Raw genomic sequence first — 21931 nt, 5'->3', positions numbered from 1 at the left:
TAATCCATTTGATCACTTTGGGTGAAGAGCCTCTGTATTAGCCAAGCGGCTGAGCTCCGAAATGACGCATGCGCAGCGGAGGCAGGACAGACCAATTTTTAGGGGCGGACCATTTGGTCTGCGACACCGGCTTTCATCATTGAGCTTGAGAGGCAATAGATCAGCCTTCATAGATGGACATTCCCTCTCTGTCCTCTCAGTCCTCCTCCTCACACACTTTCAGACCAAACAGACAAACTGTTGCTGAAGGAGTAAATTTCATTTTGATGTTTTTCTTTTTTCCTTCATCTTTTCAGAAATATGCACACATACACAATCATCTGTCCCCCCATACGCTGCTTTGTCTTTGGCTAACAGAGGCCTGCTCTGGGCAATTGTGTTATTCTCTTAACAGGAGTTAAGTTTAATTAATGCAAAAGTTAAATAAATGTAGAGCAGCAAATGATGTCATGCCAAAGCAAAAGAGAGAACACAGCAAACATTGAGAAAATGTGAAGTGTTGGTACTGAAAGTATCATCCATAAGATTGTTTTTTATTCTTTCTCATTGCTCAGTGTCTTTCTGTGCCCTTTTGTGTATCAGTTAATCTGTGTACCGTTGGCTGATGTGAGGTTCAGGTAAGAGCTTTTAACAATCTTCGTTGTGGCTATCTCTCAGTGGCAAGGAAGATCATCTCTTAATCGATTCCCGGACAGTACGGTGTACGCAGAGATGACCGAACAGGCCCAGTCTTGGAACTCACTGTTTCTTACAGAGACTGCAAATGGTTGCTGCGGGAAGCGTCTGCCAGATGACGGCTTTGTAGACGAGGAGTTTTGTCTCATGTCAAAGGTCTCGGTTGTTGGAAAACACGGTTGCGTAGCCGACTGATGGCAGGCCCTGCACAGCTGGACGTGTTAGATCAGGCTAACAGGACTCTGGTGAAACAAGAAGTCCTCAACGGTGGATCAAGCAATGGTTTTGTCACTCAACGGCTGTAAAGTTGGATGAAATCTGCAGCAGGTCCTCAGACCCCAATCATCTGGGATTTTCCAGCCATCGGACCAGGCTGAGGATCTGTCAAGGACAGTGTTTATTGTCACACAATGACATTCCCATGTTAAACAAACCCACGCACAGGTGTCTGGAGATCAACCCTGGATGTAGACTGTTGCACAGCCACAAGTCTTTCTGCGATCGGCAAAGAGTGACAGGAGCAGGATTGTGAATCTGGAAACCCTTAACTCGGACCCAGCATGGAAGCAGCAGATGCATGATTCAGTCATCAGACCCTCGGAAGAAGCAGGACGGTTTTTCGGTAGCTGCATCTGTGACTGAGCAGCCCTGTTTAGAATCTGCTCCGCTCACCCTGAACAGGGAGGTAGGGCTAGAAAAGGTGCCCCAGACATACCAAGAGAGATGAGATGAAGCTCTCAGAACATTCAAGTCTGCTGTTGCAAACATTAATATGATTATGCCTTTGCTGTAAGAAGAGCTGCAGAAATAATCCCAAAAGGCAAATGTTGAGCAAGGACACACACACACACACACACACACACACAAGAAGAGGCAAAGAGACAACAAATCACATATGAGCACGTCGCAGGACTGATAAGGCGAGAGACAAAAGACTGAGAGCAAAGCAATACACATCATAAAAAATGAGGAAGAGACAGAACTGCAGATGCAATGAGCTGTCAGTGAAGAGCAGAAACGAGATGTGCTGAAATGATGAGTGTGTGTAATGTTCACAGACTCTGTGTAGCAAACGTGAAATTACCACAAGAGCAAAAAGCCTGAGTGGCCTTTCCTGCCCTGTTTTCATCTGTCAGAGCATCAACTGTATCGTAACATCACAGGCTGGAGAAAGGAATCAGTCAACTGCTATAGAACTAAGAGCATCTCCCAGACAAATTCTTCACCCTTAGTGAGTGACCTCGCTCAGCGCAACTGACGATTTCATATGAAAAACCACAACTCCACACAGCAATGGAAGAACATTCTCACTGTAAGGCATGTAATTGCTCATAAAATATAAAGATATGTAGTAGTTTGTAATCTGAAGCCTGTGACAGATATATATTTCAAAATAACACGGGTGTCTTTGCAATTAAAGCTACAGTGCGTAGGATTTAGGGGCATTTATTATCAGAAATAGAATATAGCATTCACTAGCATCTCTTCATTAATGTATAATAACCAGTGGTGGGCACAGTTCCGCTAATCCGCTAACCACTAATTATTGAAGATAATGTTTTCTTTATCGGATTAGCTTTTCAGATAACTTTGAAAACCATCATTGGACCAATTATCTTCCGATAAGTTTTGGTCCGATAATTTTTAGACCGCTAACATTTTTGCAGACGTGGATTTTTGTAGTAGATGCACAGTTCTATCAGAGCCGCTAACCGATCGAATGTTATGACACCACACGGAGCGACTCACTGATTCGTTGTGTTATGACGCCGCATAGAGCGACTGATCGATGCATTATTGACACCGCACCGCAAAGTTCAACAACCAAAATACCAAGTTTTTTGACAGTTCTTGTTATTGAAAGAAACCTTGTCTCCCTAATCAGATAGAGTTGTGAGGTCATCATGCATGCGCTTAGGCGCTGTCTAGTGGGACATTAAAAATTTCTTTTTTATATACAAATGAAAAAAATGACATTTTACCAAAGCACATTTATTTGTAAACACCAACACATGTTACATTGATTCACTTGTGTTGGTTTTTACATAGAATGACTGAATCAACCAATCAGTATGAGCGGAGGCTTAGGTACCCATAATCCCTTTTGGGCATGTGTGTGTTAATGTTCAAATCTTCAGAATTAGTGCATTATTTTAAAATTAACAGATATGTGTTATACGTTATACTTTGTACATTTGAAGAGTTTACAATAATGCAGTTATTCTAGCCGGAATAATTTTATTTTTAAAGCAAAACCATAATTCAAACCTGCTTTAAATTTCAAGACCTCTGCCTCATCGCGGGACCACTGTATCCTGTAAAGGTAAATGACGCTTTCCTATAGCAGGGGGCAGAGCGCACAAAGACAGATGCGCTGGCTCCTTTGCTGTTTGGGTTTGTGATCACCATTGGTTCTATTAGAAGCTTTGGCAGTGTTTAAACTCAAAATCGGCTTCTTAGTAGCTGAGAGTGTATGGGAAGCAAAATTGAAAGTTATCGGTTAGCGGCTATCTGTAGCTTCCAATAAGTTTTTAAGCAGTTTATCGGTTTAGCGTTAAAAAAAGATAACTTTTCAGTTAGCTGATTACCAGTTATCAAAGCTAACTTTCTGGTTAGCTGTGCCCACCACTGATAATAACCTGCATCAATGAATCAATGCAGGTTATTATACAGGTGTTCACATTTTATTATACAGTTGTTTTTTAAGCTTAAAGTGAGCCTGTCGTATCTACATGGTAGCGCGTCCCCCTCATGGAGGCTGCCATAGTGCACTGCCTTGTAGATACAGACGTATGTAGTATAGCAGTATGTCCCAAACAGGACACACTTATTCTGCCTTTTGTATACTGCAGCGAGGCCAGAAGACTGAAGGTGAAAGAGGAGGAATCAGCAGCTGACTTCCTATACGCGGCCTAGTGGTTGCTAGTGCAGTTTAACAACCCTCATTTTTGTGAAATGGAAGATTACACATATTTCTTATCATGAGAGAAGGCAAGGGAACATGAACTATGACTGGCAAACAGCATAATGCAATCTGCACCCTCACCACTAGTTGACACTAAATCCTACACACTGTAGCTTTAATAAAAGCTTGTGGTGGTGCTTTTTAAATGAGAACTCCAGTTTATCATGTTTATCATGTACTTTCTCTGTTTCTATGAATGGAAATTCTTTGCAGTACTAATGTGTGTGGGTTTGTCTTCTGTGGTTTTTATTAACACACGGTCCACTGTGTTCACCTTGCGCTTGCGAGGGATGGGCTCGTCAAACAGGAGGCTGCTGCCGTCTTGCTCATCCAGACTGGGGTCCTCTGGCCCTGCAGGGCCGGGCCCCACCCCACCTACGCTGGGCACACGGAAAGGCTTAAAGCTATCGGCGGAGAGCGGCGGAGATGGGGTGGAAGGATTGGACTGGTCACTGGGGGCGGACCAGCTCCAGTAGCCCCCTGAAGAGCTGTTGCTGGACGGGGTGAAGGGGCCCGCCGAGCTGTTGTCTTTCCAGGAGCTACTCAGGCCCTCTGAGAGAAGTCCGAACATGGGTGGGATGCAGCAACGGCGGGGGAGACAGAGTGAGAAAAGCAGAAATCAGAGCATCAAAGTAAATGGATCATCTTGATTCACATTTTGTGGCAGAATGTGTGGGCATTACTCTGCCGTAAATGCGAGAACAAGACATTAAATTAAGTTCAAACAACTGTATTTGCACTTCACACACACACACACCCAGAAGCACCGTTATCCCTGACACAGGAAAATAAAGGTGCCTTCCTGTTCTGTGATTCCACTGATTCAAGGTCTAGGTTTTATTTATTTCACTGTTTTTTAAAACAATTAAATAATAAAGAGAAAAGGAAAAGAAAAACATAATTTGATAATCAGCACAAAACATATTTTCGTTTTTAAAGGCTGAGAGTGGAGAGAAGTCTGGAGTGTAGAGGTGCCCGTGTTGTGCATGTACACACTGCCTATTGATGATGAGAAAGTAAAAGCAGAAATACTGATGAACAGCAGCCCCAGTTTGTTTCTGTGAGGGAGCTGCTTCCTGTTTTCGGTCGATCATACAGCAGTCTCTGCTCATGCTGTTGCAAATGTCTCTGTGTGAGAATCTAACGACTGAGTGTTGATGCAACAACACATTTATACCATCTCCAAAATATAAGTGCATGACATCTGCATGTGCACATTAAAGCAATATTAGTTTTCGCCACCATCTAGTGGTAATGCTTCAGAATGCAAGCCAACCAATACTCTGTGTTAAAAGGGATGCAGGGATGCCTGTGTGCAAATGCATATGTTTACACAAGGTGCACATTTATGTGCGCTCTGAAGCGTCTTTTCCTACAGGCGAGCCAGCAAAGTTTGTGCAGCTAACAGCATGTGCTCAGACATTACCCTCATCCTATATTATCATATCGTTTATAACAAACATTATATTAGATTAGTGGCATCTATTTGACTAACTGTGTGTGCGCATTATCTTTCAATAAGTGCAGCTTTACAGACATGGCTGAGCTGCTGTGAAAGCCTGACAGCAAAACAGCAAAACCTGACATTTCATAGTCAAGTTTATAATCGGTGTATCAGTACAACAGTGCAGGTTTAGTCACTGCCTCTTTATTAGTGATGCAGCATTGTAGCCTACAGTGGCTACGTTTACATGCCGTTAATATTCGGGATAAGGTCAATATTCCGGTTTCTGAATCATTAGGAATAACCCGTTTACATGCTTAAACAGACAGAGTTACTCCTGTATACATGGTCATTGGTATCATTTGGAATATCCCCATCTAAACAGCAACGCACGTCTTCCAGACGGAGCTTGATTTGGTCTGGCGTTCGTGCAAATCCTGCTTCACGTAACTTTTCGGCCACCTTCTCGGTACTTTCTACCGTCAATAAAAGACATTATATTCATGTCTTTCACGATACTATTGAAGTACTCGGTTTCCTCCTCCCTCCAAAAGTGTGGTGCTGTGCTGCCGCGTCTGGATTTCCCCATGCTTGTTTACCTCTGCTTCTGTGGTGTCCGGTGGGTTGCGCGCGCCGCATATAAGCAGTTGCCGTACTCAACAGACCAAGATTCCTTGTGGATAGGACATGCGCAGAACACAAAATAATGTTCCTTTCTATGGGGATATCCCAATGCGTGTTTATATGACCTGATATTCGGGTTAGAAAAGGAGTAACCCAGCGGTCATATTCGGGTTTTTCAAAACTGGAATATGACCATATTCGGGTTTTTGCGGGTGTTTACATGGCCGTGTGCAACCGGGTTATTGCTAATATTCCAGTTATGAAAGGGTTATGAAAGGGTTATTGGCTGCATGTAAACGTCGGACACTAGAAACAGGGATACTGAGGTGGTTACAGTACACCCTACTGGTAAGTGGATGTAGTGAAAGACAAAAAAAAGTGTTCTAAATCAATCACTTAGATTTGGAATCAAGTTTATTGTAAAATTTTCCACATACAAGGAATTTGTATAAACAAAACTAATTTTCTTCTATTTTGGTTGGAGAGTAGTTGGAGGTCAAAATACTTTCATTTTAAATGTTTTCATTTTTTCTGATGAGGAATGAACCTGCATATGTGAATATGGCCCAATGCTGTTTCTTCTTGCAGCAACATGGTGTTCAAATTTGGGTTTGGGTTGTTGTGTAAAATGCTCTAAAATTGTTTTAAAAAAAGGAGGGGGGGGGGGGGCATTCAAACGAATTACAAAAAATAAACTTCTGCTGCAGCATTTAATATGTTGGTATTATATACCCTCAACCGTCTCAGCACACACAACTGACTGACTGTCAGCGTGTCTGGTGTGAAAATCTCTGATTTAGCTTCATCATAAGTGCACAAGCGTTCAGTTATTGGATCAGTTGCTATGTGAAGCATCAACTCTAGATGGCGACAAAACTCCATCATACAGATTTAGGTACATTTTAAGTGCAAATTAAAAACTGCATGTGCATGCTTATCAGTAAAGTGTGGTGGCTGCAGGTTCGGCTGCAGGTCTCTGGTTCACTGATGATCAGTTGCACAGACATTCTAAAGCCCCGGTCACACAGCACTACGAAGGCCACTGAAGCCAAAATGAAACAAGAAATCTGGACTTATGTTAACTTTCGGAGACATTGTTTAACCATCGTCCAGTTTCGTTCCTGCAGCTGGCGCTTCGTCAGAATTTTCAAACTGTTGAAAAATGTGAACGAACCCCGACGACGTTTTGCTTTCTGTCTTGAAGGTTTCTCATCATTTGCATAGTTCCTGTACTGTCAGCGTTCCATTTGATTGCCGTCCAACTTCGTCCAACCTCCCAAGTCCGACGTCTTGCACAAACATTGAAGATATCTGAACGGATCAATAACTAAACATCTGACAAGCTGAACGTGACTCGTCCATGTGTGGGACAAAAAGCAACGTTTTCATACAGAAACAATAGTGGCAAGAATGTTTTATGAACTATTTTAACTATTTACGCACATTCACATGCCATCTGTGGCTGGAGAGGCTGTGCGCGCGCGCGCGCGCACACACACACACACACACACACACACACACACACACACACACACACACACACACACACACACACACACACACACACACACACACACACACACACACACACACACACACACACACACACAAATGGTTGTGCACCACAGGCGGCTGTGTTCACGTTTGCATGCTGTCTGTGGCTTGAACACTCCTGCCACAGACAGCATGCGAACGTGTGTGTGCACACATTGTTTATCGTTTTTGTGAAGACAGACCTGTTGTCAAGACAACTCTGGCACCTGCAGGTGCTGTGGAAAGTGCACGTTGGCTGCAGAAATGACCACAGGCTGACACTCGGTCTGATACCCGCTGTCAAGTCACGTCATCAAGAATATTTCTTTCTGACTTTGTTTAAAGTGTCAAGGTTGCTGTTTGCTTCATTTTTTTTTGTTAGTTTCGGTTTTGTTTTGTTCTTTTATGGACTTTGGACTCACAGGCTTCTCATTCATCCACTTTTTCTTGATGATTTGTGACTTTTTTCCCCTTCGTTCAGCGATCTTTGTGTGCCGTGTGACCGGGCCTTAAGTGCTTGCATGTGACTGACTGCAGCAGCACGCTGATTTTTTTTTTTTAATCACTGCACTGAGTAGTAGAGATGCAGATCCACTGTGGCTTTCTGCAGATTTTCAGAGCTTTGCCCAAAGAAAAATCACAGCAGGTGGCTTATGAACCTTTATGCATTCACAAGATAACTGTGAGAGAATAAAATGTCACCATGCATGAGTGGATTCAAATGACTAGCTCGGGTGACAGTTTCTTCTTTTTTTTTTTTACATGTTGATCTTTGATACCAAAGTCTGCTTAAGGAGGGGAATGTGCACGAAGCCTCAAGTATCCCGTGTTTGCCAAACTCCCTGTATCAGAAGGACATCACTCCTTAGTGGTGGTTTGAGTGTTGCAAGCAGAAGGACTCACCGCTGACTTTGACAGGTGGGCTCCTAACTAACGGGCTGGTGGAGAGACTAGTCAGTACCATGGCTGCAGTCACCTTGTCCATGTCCACTTCTTCCTCTGAGCGTCTGAAAAAGTAGTTAAAAAAGAAGAAAAGAACAAAACATTAAAGTTGTGAAGTTCTTACTGTCTAATTCCAGCAGACTGAGGTTTTGGAAAGGAAAAATAAAATAAAATAAACAGCTCTTTTCAAGCTGCTTGTAACTTCAATCACACCTGCTCCTAATTTCCATCACACTTCGGATAAAAACATTACCTGCAACAAAGCTACACGGGTATACTGCATATTACATCAGCAAAACAAAGCTGTTTTTTGGGGGGGGTGGGGGGGTGTATAAGCAAGTAAAATTTATTACAAAGTGCTTTACAATACAACATAAAAATTTCAATGAATATAACATGTTTCATACAAATAAATAATACACAGAACCTACAAAAGACTAAAAAACAACAACAAAAAAAAAAAACTACTGCCCCAATACTTGCCTGACCAAAAATGTCTTTGCGCGTCTGTTGAAGTTACCGACACAATCCATAGCTCACAGCGTAAAGTTGTGGAGCTACAGTTTGAGAAGAACCAACTCCACAGATTTTAAAAGGAGTTTGGGGAAACTCCAGTAATCTATCACCCAGTGGTGGGCACACTTCCGATAATCCGATAACAGATAATTATCGAAGATAATGTTTTCATTATCGGATTATCTTTTTAGATAAATTTAAAAACCATCATCGGACTAATTATCTTCCGATGAATTACCTTCCGATAACTTTTAGACCGATAACGTACTAAACTAAGCTGAACAGTGAAAACTGTTCAGCTGTTGAGACCTGTTAAAGCTGTTGAGACCTACCTGTTAAAAGTTTCCTAATAAGCATGTTGTTCTACCCTCTGCAAACAAAAACCACTATCGTCTGTAAGCAAAGAAGAACTGGTGACCAAAAAAAAAAGTCATTTCCTTTAACACCATACTAATATAATCGCAATGTCACCAAGTCATCCAGAGGCATACATGTTTAACTTATGGTTCAAATTTTAACCACTCATTTTAGACAAGTTATTTAAAATTATTGTCATGTCTGAAGTTTATGAAGTGAAAATATCAGATATATGTTTTTGTTTTAAAGTAATGTGCTAATTTTTAAGGTTTTGTGAGCACATGCTGTGCCAGGCAGCAATGCATTATGGGTAGCATAAGGTAATCTCAGACGTTCACGACAGGACAAATGCATTTCAGACACTCTGTTCAGGGTCCACAGATAACAGCATTAAACTCTAGTGCCTAAAACTCTTGTGAATATATTCTGTGGGTTTATAGATGTTAGTGTATTTGCGTTTGTTAAATTCCACGCATCTTAAATGTAGCAGACACGGATTATCTGGAATTTTGTTTGACATTTTTTCAAGGCCGCTACTGCCATCTACTGGCCAGTAGTGTTCATGGCAGTATTAAACGTCTGGGTACCTGGCTGCTCTCAAAGTGTTGGTATTGTCCATTGTCCAGGCCCTTTTTGTGTGCATATATTTGTTAACTTTGTATTCTAAAACTACGGTTAGAAGTAATTCTGACTCCTTATTAGTCCACACGAACGAGGCTGGCGCCATGTTTTTGTGTGGTAAAGATAGAGCAACTGTTGTTTTAGTTATATTAATTTTGCAGCACATACAGTAGTGTTCAGAATAATAGTAGTGCTATGTGACTAAAAAGATTAATCCAGGTTTTGAGTATATTTTTTATTGTTACATGGGAAACAAGGTACCAGTAGATTCAGTAGAGTCTCACAAATCCAACAAGACCAAGCATTCATGATATGCACACTCTTAAGGCTATGAAATTGGGCTATTAGTAAAAAAAAGTAGAAAAGGGGGTGTTCACAATAATAGTAGCATCTGCTGTTGATGCTACAAACTCAAAACTATTATGTTCAAACTGCTTTTTTAGCAATCCTGTGAATCACTAAACTAGTATTTAGTTGTATAACCACAGTTTTTCATGATTTCTTCACATCTGCGAGGCATTCATTTTGTTGGTTTGGAACCAAGATTCTGCTCGTTTACTAGTGTGCTTGGGGTCACTGTCTTGTTGAAACACCCATTTCAAGGGCATGTCGTCTTCAACATAAGGCAACATGACCTCTTCAAGTATTCTGACATATCCAAACTGATCCATGATACCTGGTACGCGACATATATGCCCAACACCATAGCAGGAGAAACGCCCATATCATGATGCTTGCACCACCATGCTTCACTGTCTTCACTGTGAACTGTGGCTTGAATTCAAAGTTTGGTGGTCATCTCACAAACTGTCTGCGGCCCTTGGACCCAAAAAGAACAATTTTACTCTCATCAGTCCACAAAATATTCCTCCATTTCTCTTTAGGCCAGTTGATGTGGTCTTTGGCAAATTGTAACCTCTTCTGCACATGTCTTTTATTTAACAGAGGGACTTTGCGGGGATTCTTGCAAATAAATTAGCTTCACACAGGCGTCTTCTAACTGTCACAGCACTTACAGGTAACTCCAGACTGTCTTTGATCATCCTGGAGCTGATCAATGGTTGAGCATTTGCCATTCTGGTTATTCTTCTATTCATTTTGATGGTTGTTTTCCATTTTCTTCCACGCGTCTCTGTTTTTTTTTTGTCCATTTTAAAGCACTGGAGATCATTGAAGATGAACAGCCTATAATTTTTTGCACCTGCGTATAGGTTTTCCCCTCTCCAATCAACTTTTTAATCAAACTACGCTGTTCTTCTGAACAATGTCTTGAACGTCCCATTTTCCTCAGGCTTTCAAAGAGAAAAGCATGTTCAACAGGGGCTGGCTTCATCCTTAAATAGGGGACACCTGATTCACACCTGTTTGTTCCACAAAATTGACAAACTCACTGACTGAATGCCACACTACTATTATTGTGAACACCCCCTTTTCTACTTTTTTTTTTTTACTAATATCCAATTTCATAGCCTTAAGAGTGTGCATATCATGAATGCTTGGTCTTGTTGGATTTGTGAGAATCTACTGAATCTACTGGTACCTTGTTTCCCATGTAACAATACGAAATATACTCAAAACCTGGATTAATCTTTTTAGTCACATAGCACTACTATTATTCTGAACACTACTGTATGTGTAAACTTTTCCAAAGCCTAGGAAAATTTTCTATGGATGCAAATGGAGAAACCATGAACAGTGCAACTTCTGTTTGCTGCGTCAACTTTCACAGCTTCATGACGGAGCGGGTGCACATTCGCGCAGTTTTGAGAACCCTCTACTCCACATAGATTTAACCAACAGTACCATAATGTTTGTATTTAATGACTGACATTAATGAAGTCCCAGACATATTTAGTGACTGAACTATTCATGTATCCATCCCCCGAATTGTTTATAGAAAGATGGCTATTAAAGTGATGGTTTACTGTAAATTTTTCAAAGGGTGACAATAATAGCGTACATACATTTTATGTACTTTTTACTTCTTAGTATGAAAGCATTATTAAACAGTAAACAAAATCTGCTCATTTGTATTCTGAAAATGATCGTTCAAATCAATTTTCTTAAATTTTAATGTGTTTACATGTTCGATCTCATTGAAGATCATTTTTGTGTTTTAGTTTTGTACGCAAGACAATTTAATAAACCAGTCTATGAAAAACAACACTCACAAAAGGGGAAAAAATTACCCCCAGCAAACGTGCAAACTGACTCAGTGTAAAACATGCACACAGTCTACCCACACAACATATTTGTCTCTTGTAATTGGTGCAAAACAAGCACACACACACACACACACACACACACACACACACACACACACACACACACACACACACACACACACACACCAAGAAATGGTTCTTAATCCCGTCCTCTGAGAGATGCAATCACTGTGACCAAAAGAAATGTGCACCAGCTTTATTACGGACACAGTATGACACCTATAGTACATGCTCACTATTCTAAAACACAGGCTGTGTGTGGTGGTTTTGTTACTAAGCAAACAGTATGTGGAATCCCAATGGCCAAAGTTGATGATGAAATCTCCTGCTGGGTCAGGGGGAAAAAAACCTGTCCTCCTAAACCCATCAAGATTCCCGCCTTGGAGATCAAATAGTGGGCCATGATTTATCTTAAATATAATACTTGCAGCCAAGAATTTGAATAAATGACTGATCTTTAATGAATTCCAAATAAACGGATGGACTGCAACGAGAGACGCCATACAGGTTCTGCGCAATTTGCAAGAGAAGTGCAAAATGTATTCTCACATGTCACCATCACTTCTGCTTATTCTGAAAAACAGCCTATGACAGCACGTCTGAAGTTACAGAATGTCAGATTAAATTAATATTTAAGTCATACTGCAGCACACCATCTGTCTGGCCGGCGTGCACTGAATATTATACAGTGAGGCTGGGAAACTGGAAGTTGCAAGGAAGCTACAGCAGGGTGGGCATCTTATAGAAGGAGATTCTCCTCAGCACTCGACTCAGAGGACAGCAGCATCAGCCGGCAGAGAAGGGGCTAAGGTAAGCAGCTAACTGTAAAAATCAGTCATCTTAAAAAGTTCAGTTACATTTAGTGAAGTAAACAAGCATACGTTTACTACTCTGCAGAGGTCCTGCCTGTGCTGTGGAACACTTCTAACATTTTTGCCTTTTCAGTGGCAAAAAGAAGCAGTTTATTCAGAGTGTCTCTGATTGTCTCATCCAGTAAAATTAATTAGCTGGTTAGCATGCAGTGGTGTCTTCGTTGTAAACAACCGCCAATGTCTGGTGCTGAGAAATGAAGCCTACTGTTGTGTGGGCCTCTGAAGAGGAGGTACTGCTGGCCCACCACCACCAGAGGGCGCCCTGCTTGGAGTGCGGGCTCCAAGCACGAGAGGGCGCCAGACCCAGAAGTAGTGACAGCTGTCACTCATCCTCTGCACCAGCTGTCACTCGTTCATCATCACCACCATAAAAGCCGGACTGCAACTCCACCTCCCCGCCGAGAAATCGACTACCATTACCGAGCAGTACCAGGGTCGACTGCCGAAGACAGAGGCCACCTGGGGATTCGGGACTTGGCGGCTCCGGTGTTCTTCAGACCGTTGGTGGTGGAAGCCGTGTGGGACGCGGCTTCTCTCTCGTCGGGGGTCTCCTATCTTCGAGCCTGCCCACACGTCACCTGGATTTACATAAACTGTGCAAATTACTGTACGTTTCGTTGTGTATTATCACAACATTAAATTGTTACCTTTTTGGCTTATTCATTGTCCATTCATTTGCGCCCCCTGTTGTGGGTCCGTGCTATGACACCTTCCCAACAGGATTTCTCGGCCATCGTCATGGATCCCGAGGGGCGTCAACCCGAGCTTGAACGGCCAATGGAAGAGCCAGGAGCGCAGGCGTCAGCGGGAGGCGTGTTGAGTGAGCTGCAGCAGATCTTAACCGCCTTCACGGCTCGGTTAGATTTAGTGACTGAGCAGAATGTCCTCCTTCATCGGAGGGTGGAGGCTCTCACCGCCAGGGTGGAAGCGCGCGATCAGGGCGCTGCTGCAGCCACTCCTCTGGCTGGTCCTGGGCCTGTATCAGACGTTCCACTGGTTGTTCAACGAACCCCCCCACCGTCCCCTGAAGCATACATAAGCCCTCCGGAACCATACGGGGGCTGTGTCGAGACGTGCGCAGACTTCCTCATGCAGTGTTCGCTCGTCTTTTCACAGCGCCCTGTCATGTACGCATCAGACGCTAGCCGGGTGGCTTATGTTATTAATCTGCTTCGAGGAAAGGCACGCGCATGGGCTACGGCGCTTTGGGAGCAGAATTCACGGCTCCTAATGTCTTATACTGGGTTTGTACGGGAGTTGAAACAAGTGTTTGATCATCCCAACAGAGGCGAGACCGCTTCGAACGTGCTGCTGTCGATGAGACAGGGGCGCCGTAGCGCAGCCGAGTATGCAGTCGACTTCCGTATCGCGGCAGCGAGGTCCGGCTGGAATAACGTTGCGCTCCGCGCCGCCTTTGTAAATGGACTGTCCCTGGTCCTTAAGGAGCACCTACTGGCTAAGGAGGAACCGCGGGATTTTGACGGGCTTGTCGATTTAGTTATACGCTTAGACAACCGTTTAAACGAGCATCGTCGGGAGCAGGCCGGGGGGCGTGACCGGGCACAAGCCGTCCCTCCCCCTTCCGGTTCCGACAAGGTGACGTCGTCCCCCCGCTTCACTGCCAGAGAGCTCCGTGTGGCTACAGCTCCCACTGCTGAGGAGGCTATGGACACGAGCAGGGCCAAAGTAAAAATAAGTGTCAGACAAAGGAGGCTGGCCCGCGATGAGTGTTTTGTCTGCGGCTCTTGCAAGCACATGCAGAAGGACTGCCCTAAACGGTCAAACTACAAACGCCCGTCCTTAGAAACTGGGCTAAGGGTGGGCCATAACACACACGCGGGAAAACCCCGCAAATCTGCACGAATCCCAGTAACAATCCTTTGTGGGGATTTAACCCTTCACGCCCCAGCACTGGTAGACACAGGGTCTGAAGGGAATCTGTTGGACAGCAGATGGGTAAAGGAAGTAGGGCTCCCTCTGGTGGCTCTGCCGGCACCATTGCAGGTGCGAGCACTGGATGGCACCCTGCTTCCATTAATCACACATCAGACACAACCAGTGACTTTGGTTGTGTCTGGGAATCACAGGGAGGAGATAGTGTTCCATGTAACACCATCTACCTCCCGAGTGATTTTGGGCTTTCCATGGATGGTGAAGCACAATCCCCGGATAGATTGGCCGTCCGGGGTTGTGACGCAGTGGAGCGAAACCTGCCACCGGGAGTGTTTAGGATCCTCGGTTCCTCCCGGCACTACGGCTAATGAGGAGGTCAAAGTTCCCCCCAATCTATCGGCGGTGCCAAAGGAGTACCATGATCTTGTTGACGTTTTCAGCAAAGATCTGGCGCTCACTCTTCCCCCGCACCGACCGTATGATTGTGCCATCGATTTGGTCCTGGGCGCTGAGTACCCGTCCAGTAGGTTGTACAACCTCTCACGTCCGGAACGCGAATCAATGGAGACCTACATCCGGGACTCCTTAGCTGCCGGGCTGATCCGGAACTCCACCTCCCCGATGGGTGCTGGTTTCTTTTTTGTGGGTAAAAAAGACGGCGGACTCAGTCCATGCATTGATTACAGAGGGCTGAACGAGATCACGGTTCGCAACCGATACCCGTTACCTCTGTTATATTCAGTGTTCACGCCCCTGCATGGAGCCCAAATTTTCACTAAATTGGATCTTAGAAACGCGTACCACCTGGTTCGGATCCGGAAGGGAGACGAATGGAAGACGGCATTCAACACCCCGTTAGGTCATTTTGAGTACCTGGTCATGCCGTTCGGCCTCACTAACGCCCCCGCGACGTTCCAAGCTTTGGTAAATGACGTCTTGCGGGACTTCCTGCATCGGTTCGTCTTCGTATATCCGGACGAGGGCCAAGGCCCATGCGGACCGCCGGCGTTCCCCGGCCCCCACATACCAGCCCGGGCAGGAGGTGTGGCTCTCGACCAAGGACATCCCTTTGTGTGTCGATTCCCCAAAGCTGAAAGACAGATTCATTGGACCTTTCACAATCCTCAAGATCATCAACCCGGCCGCAGTGAAGCTTCGACTCCCGGCTTCACTGCGGATTCACCCTGTCTTTCATGTTTCCCGTCTCAAACCACACCACACCTCGCACCTCTGTACTCCGGGACCTACGCCGCCTCCTGCCCGGCTCATTGACGGGGAGCCTGCCTGGACAGTCCGCAGGCTCCTGGACGTCCGTCGTAAGGGCCGGGGTTTCCAATATCTGGTGGACTGGGAGGGGTATGGACCTGAAGAACGCTCCTGGGTGAAGAGGAGCTTCATCCTGGACCCTGCCCTCCTGGCCGAGTTCTACGCAAGACATCCGGACAAGCCTGGTCGGACGCCAGGAGGCGCCCGTTGAGGGGGGGGTCCTGTTGTGTGGGCCGCTGAAGAGGAGGTACTGCTGGCCCACCACCACCAGAGGGCGCCCTGCTTGGAGTGCGGGCTCCAAGCACGAGAGGGCGCCAGACCCAGAAGAAGTGACAGCTGTCACTCATCCTCTGCACCAGCTGTCACTCGTTCATCATCACCATAAAAGCCGGACTGCAACTCCACCTCCCCGCCGAGAAATCGACTACCATTACCGAGCAGTACCAGGGTCGACTGCCGAAGACAGAGGCCACCTGGGGATTCGGGACTTGGCGGCTCCGGTGTTCGTCAGACCGTTGGTGGTGGAAGCCGTGTGGGACGCGGCTTCTCTCTCGTCGGGGGTCTCCTATCTTCGAGCCTGCCCACACGTCACCTGGATTTACATTAACTGTGCAAATTACTGTACGTTTCGTTGTGTATTATCACAACATTAAATTGTTACCTTTTTGGTTTATTCATTGTCCGTTCATTTGCGCCCCCTGTTGTGGGTCCGTGCTACGACACCTTCCCAACACCTACGTGGAGATGCCAAATCTTGCTGTTCCTTGAATGGCTGCAAATGCTCCTCACTCCCATGGAACCCCATGTTAAAATCCCCAACTTTTACAGCAGAAAAACATGTTTTTGGTATTTAGAACTAGTTTCCGCATTCATGACAACTTTTTTAGGACTCCTCAGTTTAAGCTATTTCAAGCCATACAGTTATGAATAATTAGGGGTGTGGTCACTTTGAGTAACAGCTGTTTGCTGACAAGCTATGTCCAGGGCCCTGTTAGCAGAGTCTACTCATAGTGGTACAGAGAGTAGACTGTTCTCTGTCTGTTCTTTCTGAGCACTTTATTACAAATGTCTGAGATAAAATGGCTTACTGTGTGGTTAATTGTACTAATGGACTATCTACCAGGTCTCTGCTCCAGTATCAGCATTACATGAGATGTCAGCATTATTTAGTTTGTACATTAGCACTGTTTGCACTAATTAGTAGGTATCAAGACCTTGGTGAGGTTATCGCCACCATCCTGAGGCAATATGCTAGTCATACTTTTTTAATACTCGCACCTAAGCTAACCATTTTGAAAACTATCACCTCGTCTGCAAAAACTGTGTTAATAAAACCCCGAACCAAACCAAGGCTATCCTGTTAGCTTCAGCTAGTATTGTAACCCTGAGATGAAGGGCATGTTCAGGCTTCACTCATCCCACCCAGGACACGCCGGTCTTGCCCACTTTCTCCATTTATGGGCTGGATGGGAATTAGGCGGAGTCAGACACCGCCAAGGTGGCGATATTTAGAACTGCCCTATTTGAACTTCAAACCAGCTCTTCAGAAAGCCCATCAGTGACGTTACTGAGGATTTGATACTGTTGACCATAAAATTTTATTACAGAGATTAGAGCATGCCATAGGCATTAAAGGCACTGCGCTGCGGTGGTTTGAATCATATTTGTCTAATAGATTACAATTTGTTCATGTAAATGGGGAATCTTCTTCACAGACTAAAGTTAATTATGGAGTTCCACAAGGTTCTGTGCTAGGACCAATTTTATTCACTTTATACATGCTTCCCTTAGGTAGTATTATTAGACGGTATTGCTTAAATTTTCATTGTTACGCAGATGATACCCAGCTTTATCTATCCATGAAGCCAGAGGACACACACCAATTAGCTAAACTGCAGGATTGTCTTACAGACATAAAGACATGGATGACCTCTAATTTCCTGCTTTTAAACTCAGATAAAACTGAAGTTATTGTACTTGGTCCCACAAATCTTAGAAACATGGTGTCTAACCAGATCCTTACTCTGGATGGCATTACCCTGACCTCTAGTAATACTGTGAGAAATCTTGGAGTCATTTTTGATCAGGATACGTCATTCAAAGCGCATATTAAACAAATATGTAGGACTGCCTTTTTGCATTTACGCAATATCTCTAAAATCAGAAAGGTCTTGTCTCAGAGTGATGCTGAAAAACTAATTCATGCATTTATTTCCTCTAGGCTGGACTATTGTAATTCATTATTATCAGGTTGTCCTAAAAGTTCCCTAAAAAGCCTTCAGTTAATTCAAAATGCTGCAGCTAGTGTACTGACGGGGACTAGAAGGAGAGAGCACATCTCACCCATATTGGCGTCTCTTCATTGGCTTCCTGTTAATTCTAGAATAGAATTTAAAATTCTTCTTCTTACTTATAAGGTTTTGAATAATCAGGTCCCATCTTATCTTAGGGACCTCGTAGTACCATATCACCCCCAATAGAGCGCTTCGCTCTCAGACTGCAGGCTTACTTGTAGTTCCTAGGGTTTGTAAGAGTAGAATGGGAGGCAGAGCCTTCAGCTTTCAGGCTCCTCTCCTGTGGAACCAGCTCCCAATTCAGATCAGGGAGACAGACACCCTCTCTACTTTTAAGATTAGGCTTAAAACTTTCCTTTTTGCTAAAGCTTATAGTTAGGGCTGGATCAGGTGACCCCGAACCATCCCTTAGTTATGCTGCTATAGACGTAGACTGCTGGGGGGTTCCCATGATGCACTGTTTCTTTCTCTTTTTGCTCTGTATGCACCACTCTGCATTTAATCATTAGTGATCGATCTCTGCTCCCCTCCACAGCATGTCTTTTTCCTGGTTCTCTCCCTCAGCCCTAACCAGTCCCAGCAGAGGACTGCCCCTCCCTGAGCCTGGTTCTGCTGGAGGTTTCTTCCTGTTAAAAGGGAGTTTTTCCTTCCCACTGTAGCCAAGTGCTTGCTCACAGGGGGTCATTTTGACCGTTGGGGTTTTACATAATTATTGTATGGCCTTGCCTTACAATATAAAGCGCCTTGGGGCAACTGTTTGTTGTGATTTGGCGCTATATAAAAAAACTGATTGATTGATTGATTGATTTGTCCTGTATATATGCAGCCTACGATTTTAAATCAAAGCTGTGCAGATTAAAGTAATTTTTGTCCACACTGAAAATATGGTAAATGAACTGCATTTATATAGCACTTTTCCATTTGAATCAGAAGCTCAAAGCGCTTTACAATGATGCCTCACATTCACACAGACACCAATGTCAGGGTGCTTCCTTGTAAGGTGCTCACTACACACTGGGAGCAACTAGGGGAATAAGGACCTTGCCTTAAAGGTCTGTAGTTTGAACCAAGGATCCTCTGGTCTCAAGCCAAACAGTTAAACACTAGACCATCACCTCCACACAACAGACGAGCCTCAAAACATCTACAAAATAGAGCCTAGGCTGAAAAAAAATGTTTGAGTTCTCCTATAAGACTTACTGTATGTACCCTGTGTGGCCTATCAAGACAGTATTTAACTCACTTCACTGTTTGAACAGGTGAGCAGCTGTGGCTCATAAAGTCATGTATTAGTGTTTTCATGGTTGGAAATGTCATGACAGTTTATCCATAAATCAAGCAATGATGCACGTAGTTGCCAGTTTGACTGAAACCCTCCAGCCTATGCGCCATAAAATCACTTCCTGGTCACCTTGGCAGGTCAGCATGTGACTTCAGACACATTATCTCCATGGCAACAGTGACAGACATTAACGATGGGGCACTTTGTCAATCTTACAATATGAAAATGTAAGTGTTCCCAAAACATTATTAATAATTAAAATATGATGTATGACAGGGGAAAGAGAGTCAGAGAATGAAGAGCTCCCAAATCACTTCAGTCATCAAGGAGCTTACTAAACTTAGTTTCTATCCAAGTGCTTATTGCAGATATAATTAACGAAAGCTCATCATGTTACACGTGACACAGGAGACGTGGTCAGATTGTTAATGGATCACTAAGTGAATTCTGATGAATGAGCTTCTGTGAGAGTTCCAATATTCATCCTTCACAAGAACGCAAAAAGGAATCTTCCCATATCTGACCCTTGAGGAATGCCAAAACTAACAAGCACTGACATTAAGCTGCCGTAAGCAGAAAATGAGAAAGAAAACTTGTTTACTAATAAGGTTAACTTGATATAAAGAAATGTACACTACAATTTTATCTTGCTGCCGGCTAGTCATTAATGGAAAATTACTATATATTCAGGGGCCAAGCAAACCATTAGTGTAAATATTGCTCATGTTAATTCTTTCAAGGAATGCTGTAGTTTTTTCCATCAAAAAAAGTATGATCATTTCTACTGTCTACATGAAAGTGGAAATTATTTCATTGGGTTTACAAATGGAATTATCTTAGGGTTGAAGACTTCATGTAGGGCTGGTTCTTGCTAAGGGCTATCTGGTCCCTGTACGACCGCAGCAGGAGCTTGGTTTGCATTGCTGGTAGTAAGTCAAACCTGTTTCCAGTGCACGTTGGCCTCCGCCAGGGCTGCCCTTTGTCACCGGTTCTGTTCATTATTTTTATGGACAGAATTTCTAGGCGCAGCCAGGGTGTAGAGGGGTCTGGTTTGGGAACCACAGAATCTCATCTCTGCTGTTTGCGGATGATGTGGTTCTGTTGGCTTCGTCAAATCAGGACCTTCAGCGTGCACTAGGGTGGTTTGCAGCCGAGTGTGAAGCGGCCGGGATGAGAATCAGCACCTCCAAATCCGAGGTCATGGTTCTCGACAGGAAAAAGGTGCTCTGCCCTCTTCAGGTCGGTGGAGTGTCCTTGCCTCAAGTGGAGGAGTTTAAGTATCTCGGGGTCTTGTTCACGAGTGAGGGATGGATGGAGCGTGAGATCGATAGAAGGATCGGTGCAGCATCTGCAGTGATGCGGTCGCTGTATCGGACCGTCGTGGTGAAGAGAGAGCTGAGTAGGGGGGCAAAGCTCTCGATTTACCGATCGATCTATGTTCCGATCCTCACCTATGGTCATGAGATTTGGCTCATGACTGAAAGAACGAGATCGCGAGTACAAGCGGCCGAGATGAGTTTCCTCCGCAGGGTGGCTGGGCACTCCCTTAGAGATAGGGTGAGGAGCTTGGTCACTCGGGAGGAGCTCGGAGTCGAGCCGCTGCTCTTCCACATCGAAAGGAGTCAGTTGAGATGGCTCGGGCATCTTTTCCGGATGCTCCCTGGATGCCTCGCTGGAGAGGTGTTCCGGGCACGTCCCATTGGGAGGAGGCCCCGGAGAAGACCCAGGACACGCTGGAGGGACTGCATCTCTCGGCTGGCTTGGGAACGCCTTGGGGTTCCCCCGGAGGAGCTGGGGGAGGTGTGTGTGGATCGGGAGGTCTGGGCGGCTTTGCTTGAGCTGCTGCCCCCGCGACCTGACTCCGGATGAAGCGGAAGAAAATGGATGGATGGATGGATGGATGTCTCTCACAGTGGACATACACCTAAGATGAAAATTTCAGACCCCTCCATGATTTCTAAGTGGGTGAACTTGCAAAATCGCAGGGTGTTCAAATACTTATTTTCCTCACTGTATATATATATATATATATATATACACACACACACACAGAGGTGCACATAACTGGTACTCATGGTGTTTGTGCTTGCTAAAAATAAATGATGCATAGCAGAAAACACAAGGGAAGCGCTTCGTAAGAGGAAAGCAATGACAGATTTTCCTGTGCCGCCGTCTTTCATTAAAAAAATCTCCTTTAACAGTGGAATATCCGGATAAAATGCTGAAACCGACTTCTTCTGAAACTTCTCTGTTCTCTCACGACGTCCTGGATCAATAGAGCCTGAAATGTGGAGGTTTTAAGCTTGAAACAGGCTGATGACGCTGCCTGAGAGCGCAGCGCGACGTCTCGCACCGTGAAAAGTCCTTAAAGCGACAGAATCACCTCAAAATCTCTCATCAGCTGTTAAAATTTTCACTGAAA

The 21931-nt window shown here is 44.4% G+C and overlaps 1 protein-coding gene across 2 annotated transcripts in view; it reads right to left on the bottom strand.

The window, feature by feature from the left end:
• Window positions 1–21931, bottom strand: part of znf704 (zinc finger protein 704) — a 117966-nt gene that overhangs the window by 13732 nt on the left and 82303 nt on the right. For both annotated transcript variants that reach the window (XR_004558040.1, XM_034160469.1), the window contains exons 3-4: window positions 8145–8248; window positions 3915–4192 (exon numbers count right to left, since the gene is read on the bottom strand). Coding sequence is in view for 1 of the 2 variants with exons in the window: in XM_034160469.1 (XP_034016360.1) it covers window positions 3915–4192; window positions 8145–8248 (382 nt within the window). In the remaining variant the exon portion in view is untranslated. The remainder of the gene's footprint in view (window positions 1–3914; window positions 4193–8144; window positions 8249–21931) is intronic.

The sequence above is a fragment of the Thalassophryne amazonica genome, chromosome 20 (genome assembly GCF_902500255.1).
Source record: "Thalassophryne amazonica chromosome 20, fThaAma1.1, whole genome shotgun sequence".
Lineage (NCBI taxonomy): Eukaryota > Metazoa > Chordata > Actinopteri > Batrachoidiformes > Batrachoididae > Thalassophryne > Thalassophryne amazonica.
This window is presented reverse-complemented; position numbering and strand designations above follow the sequence as displayed.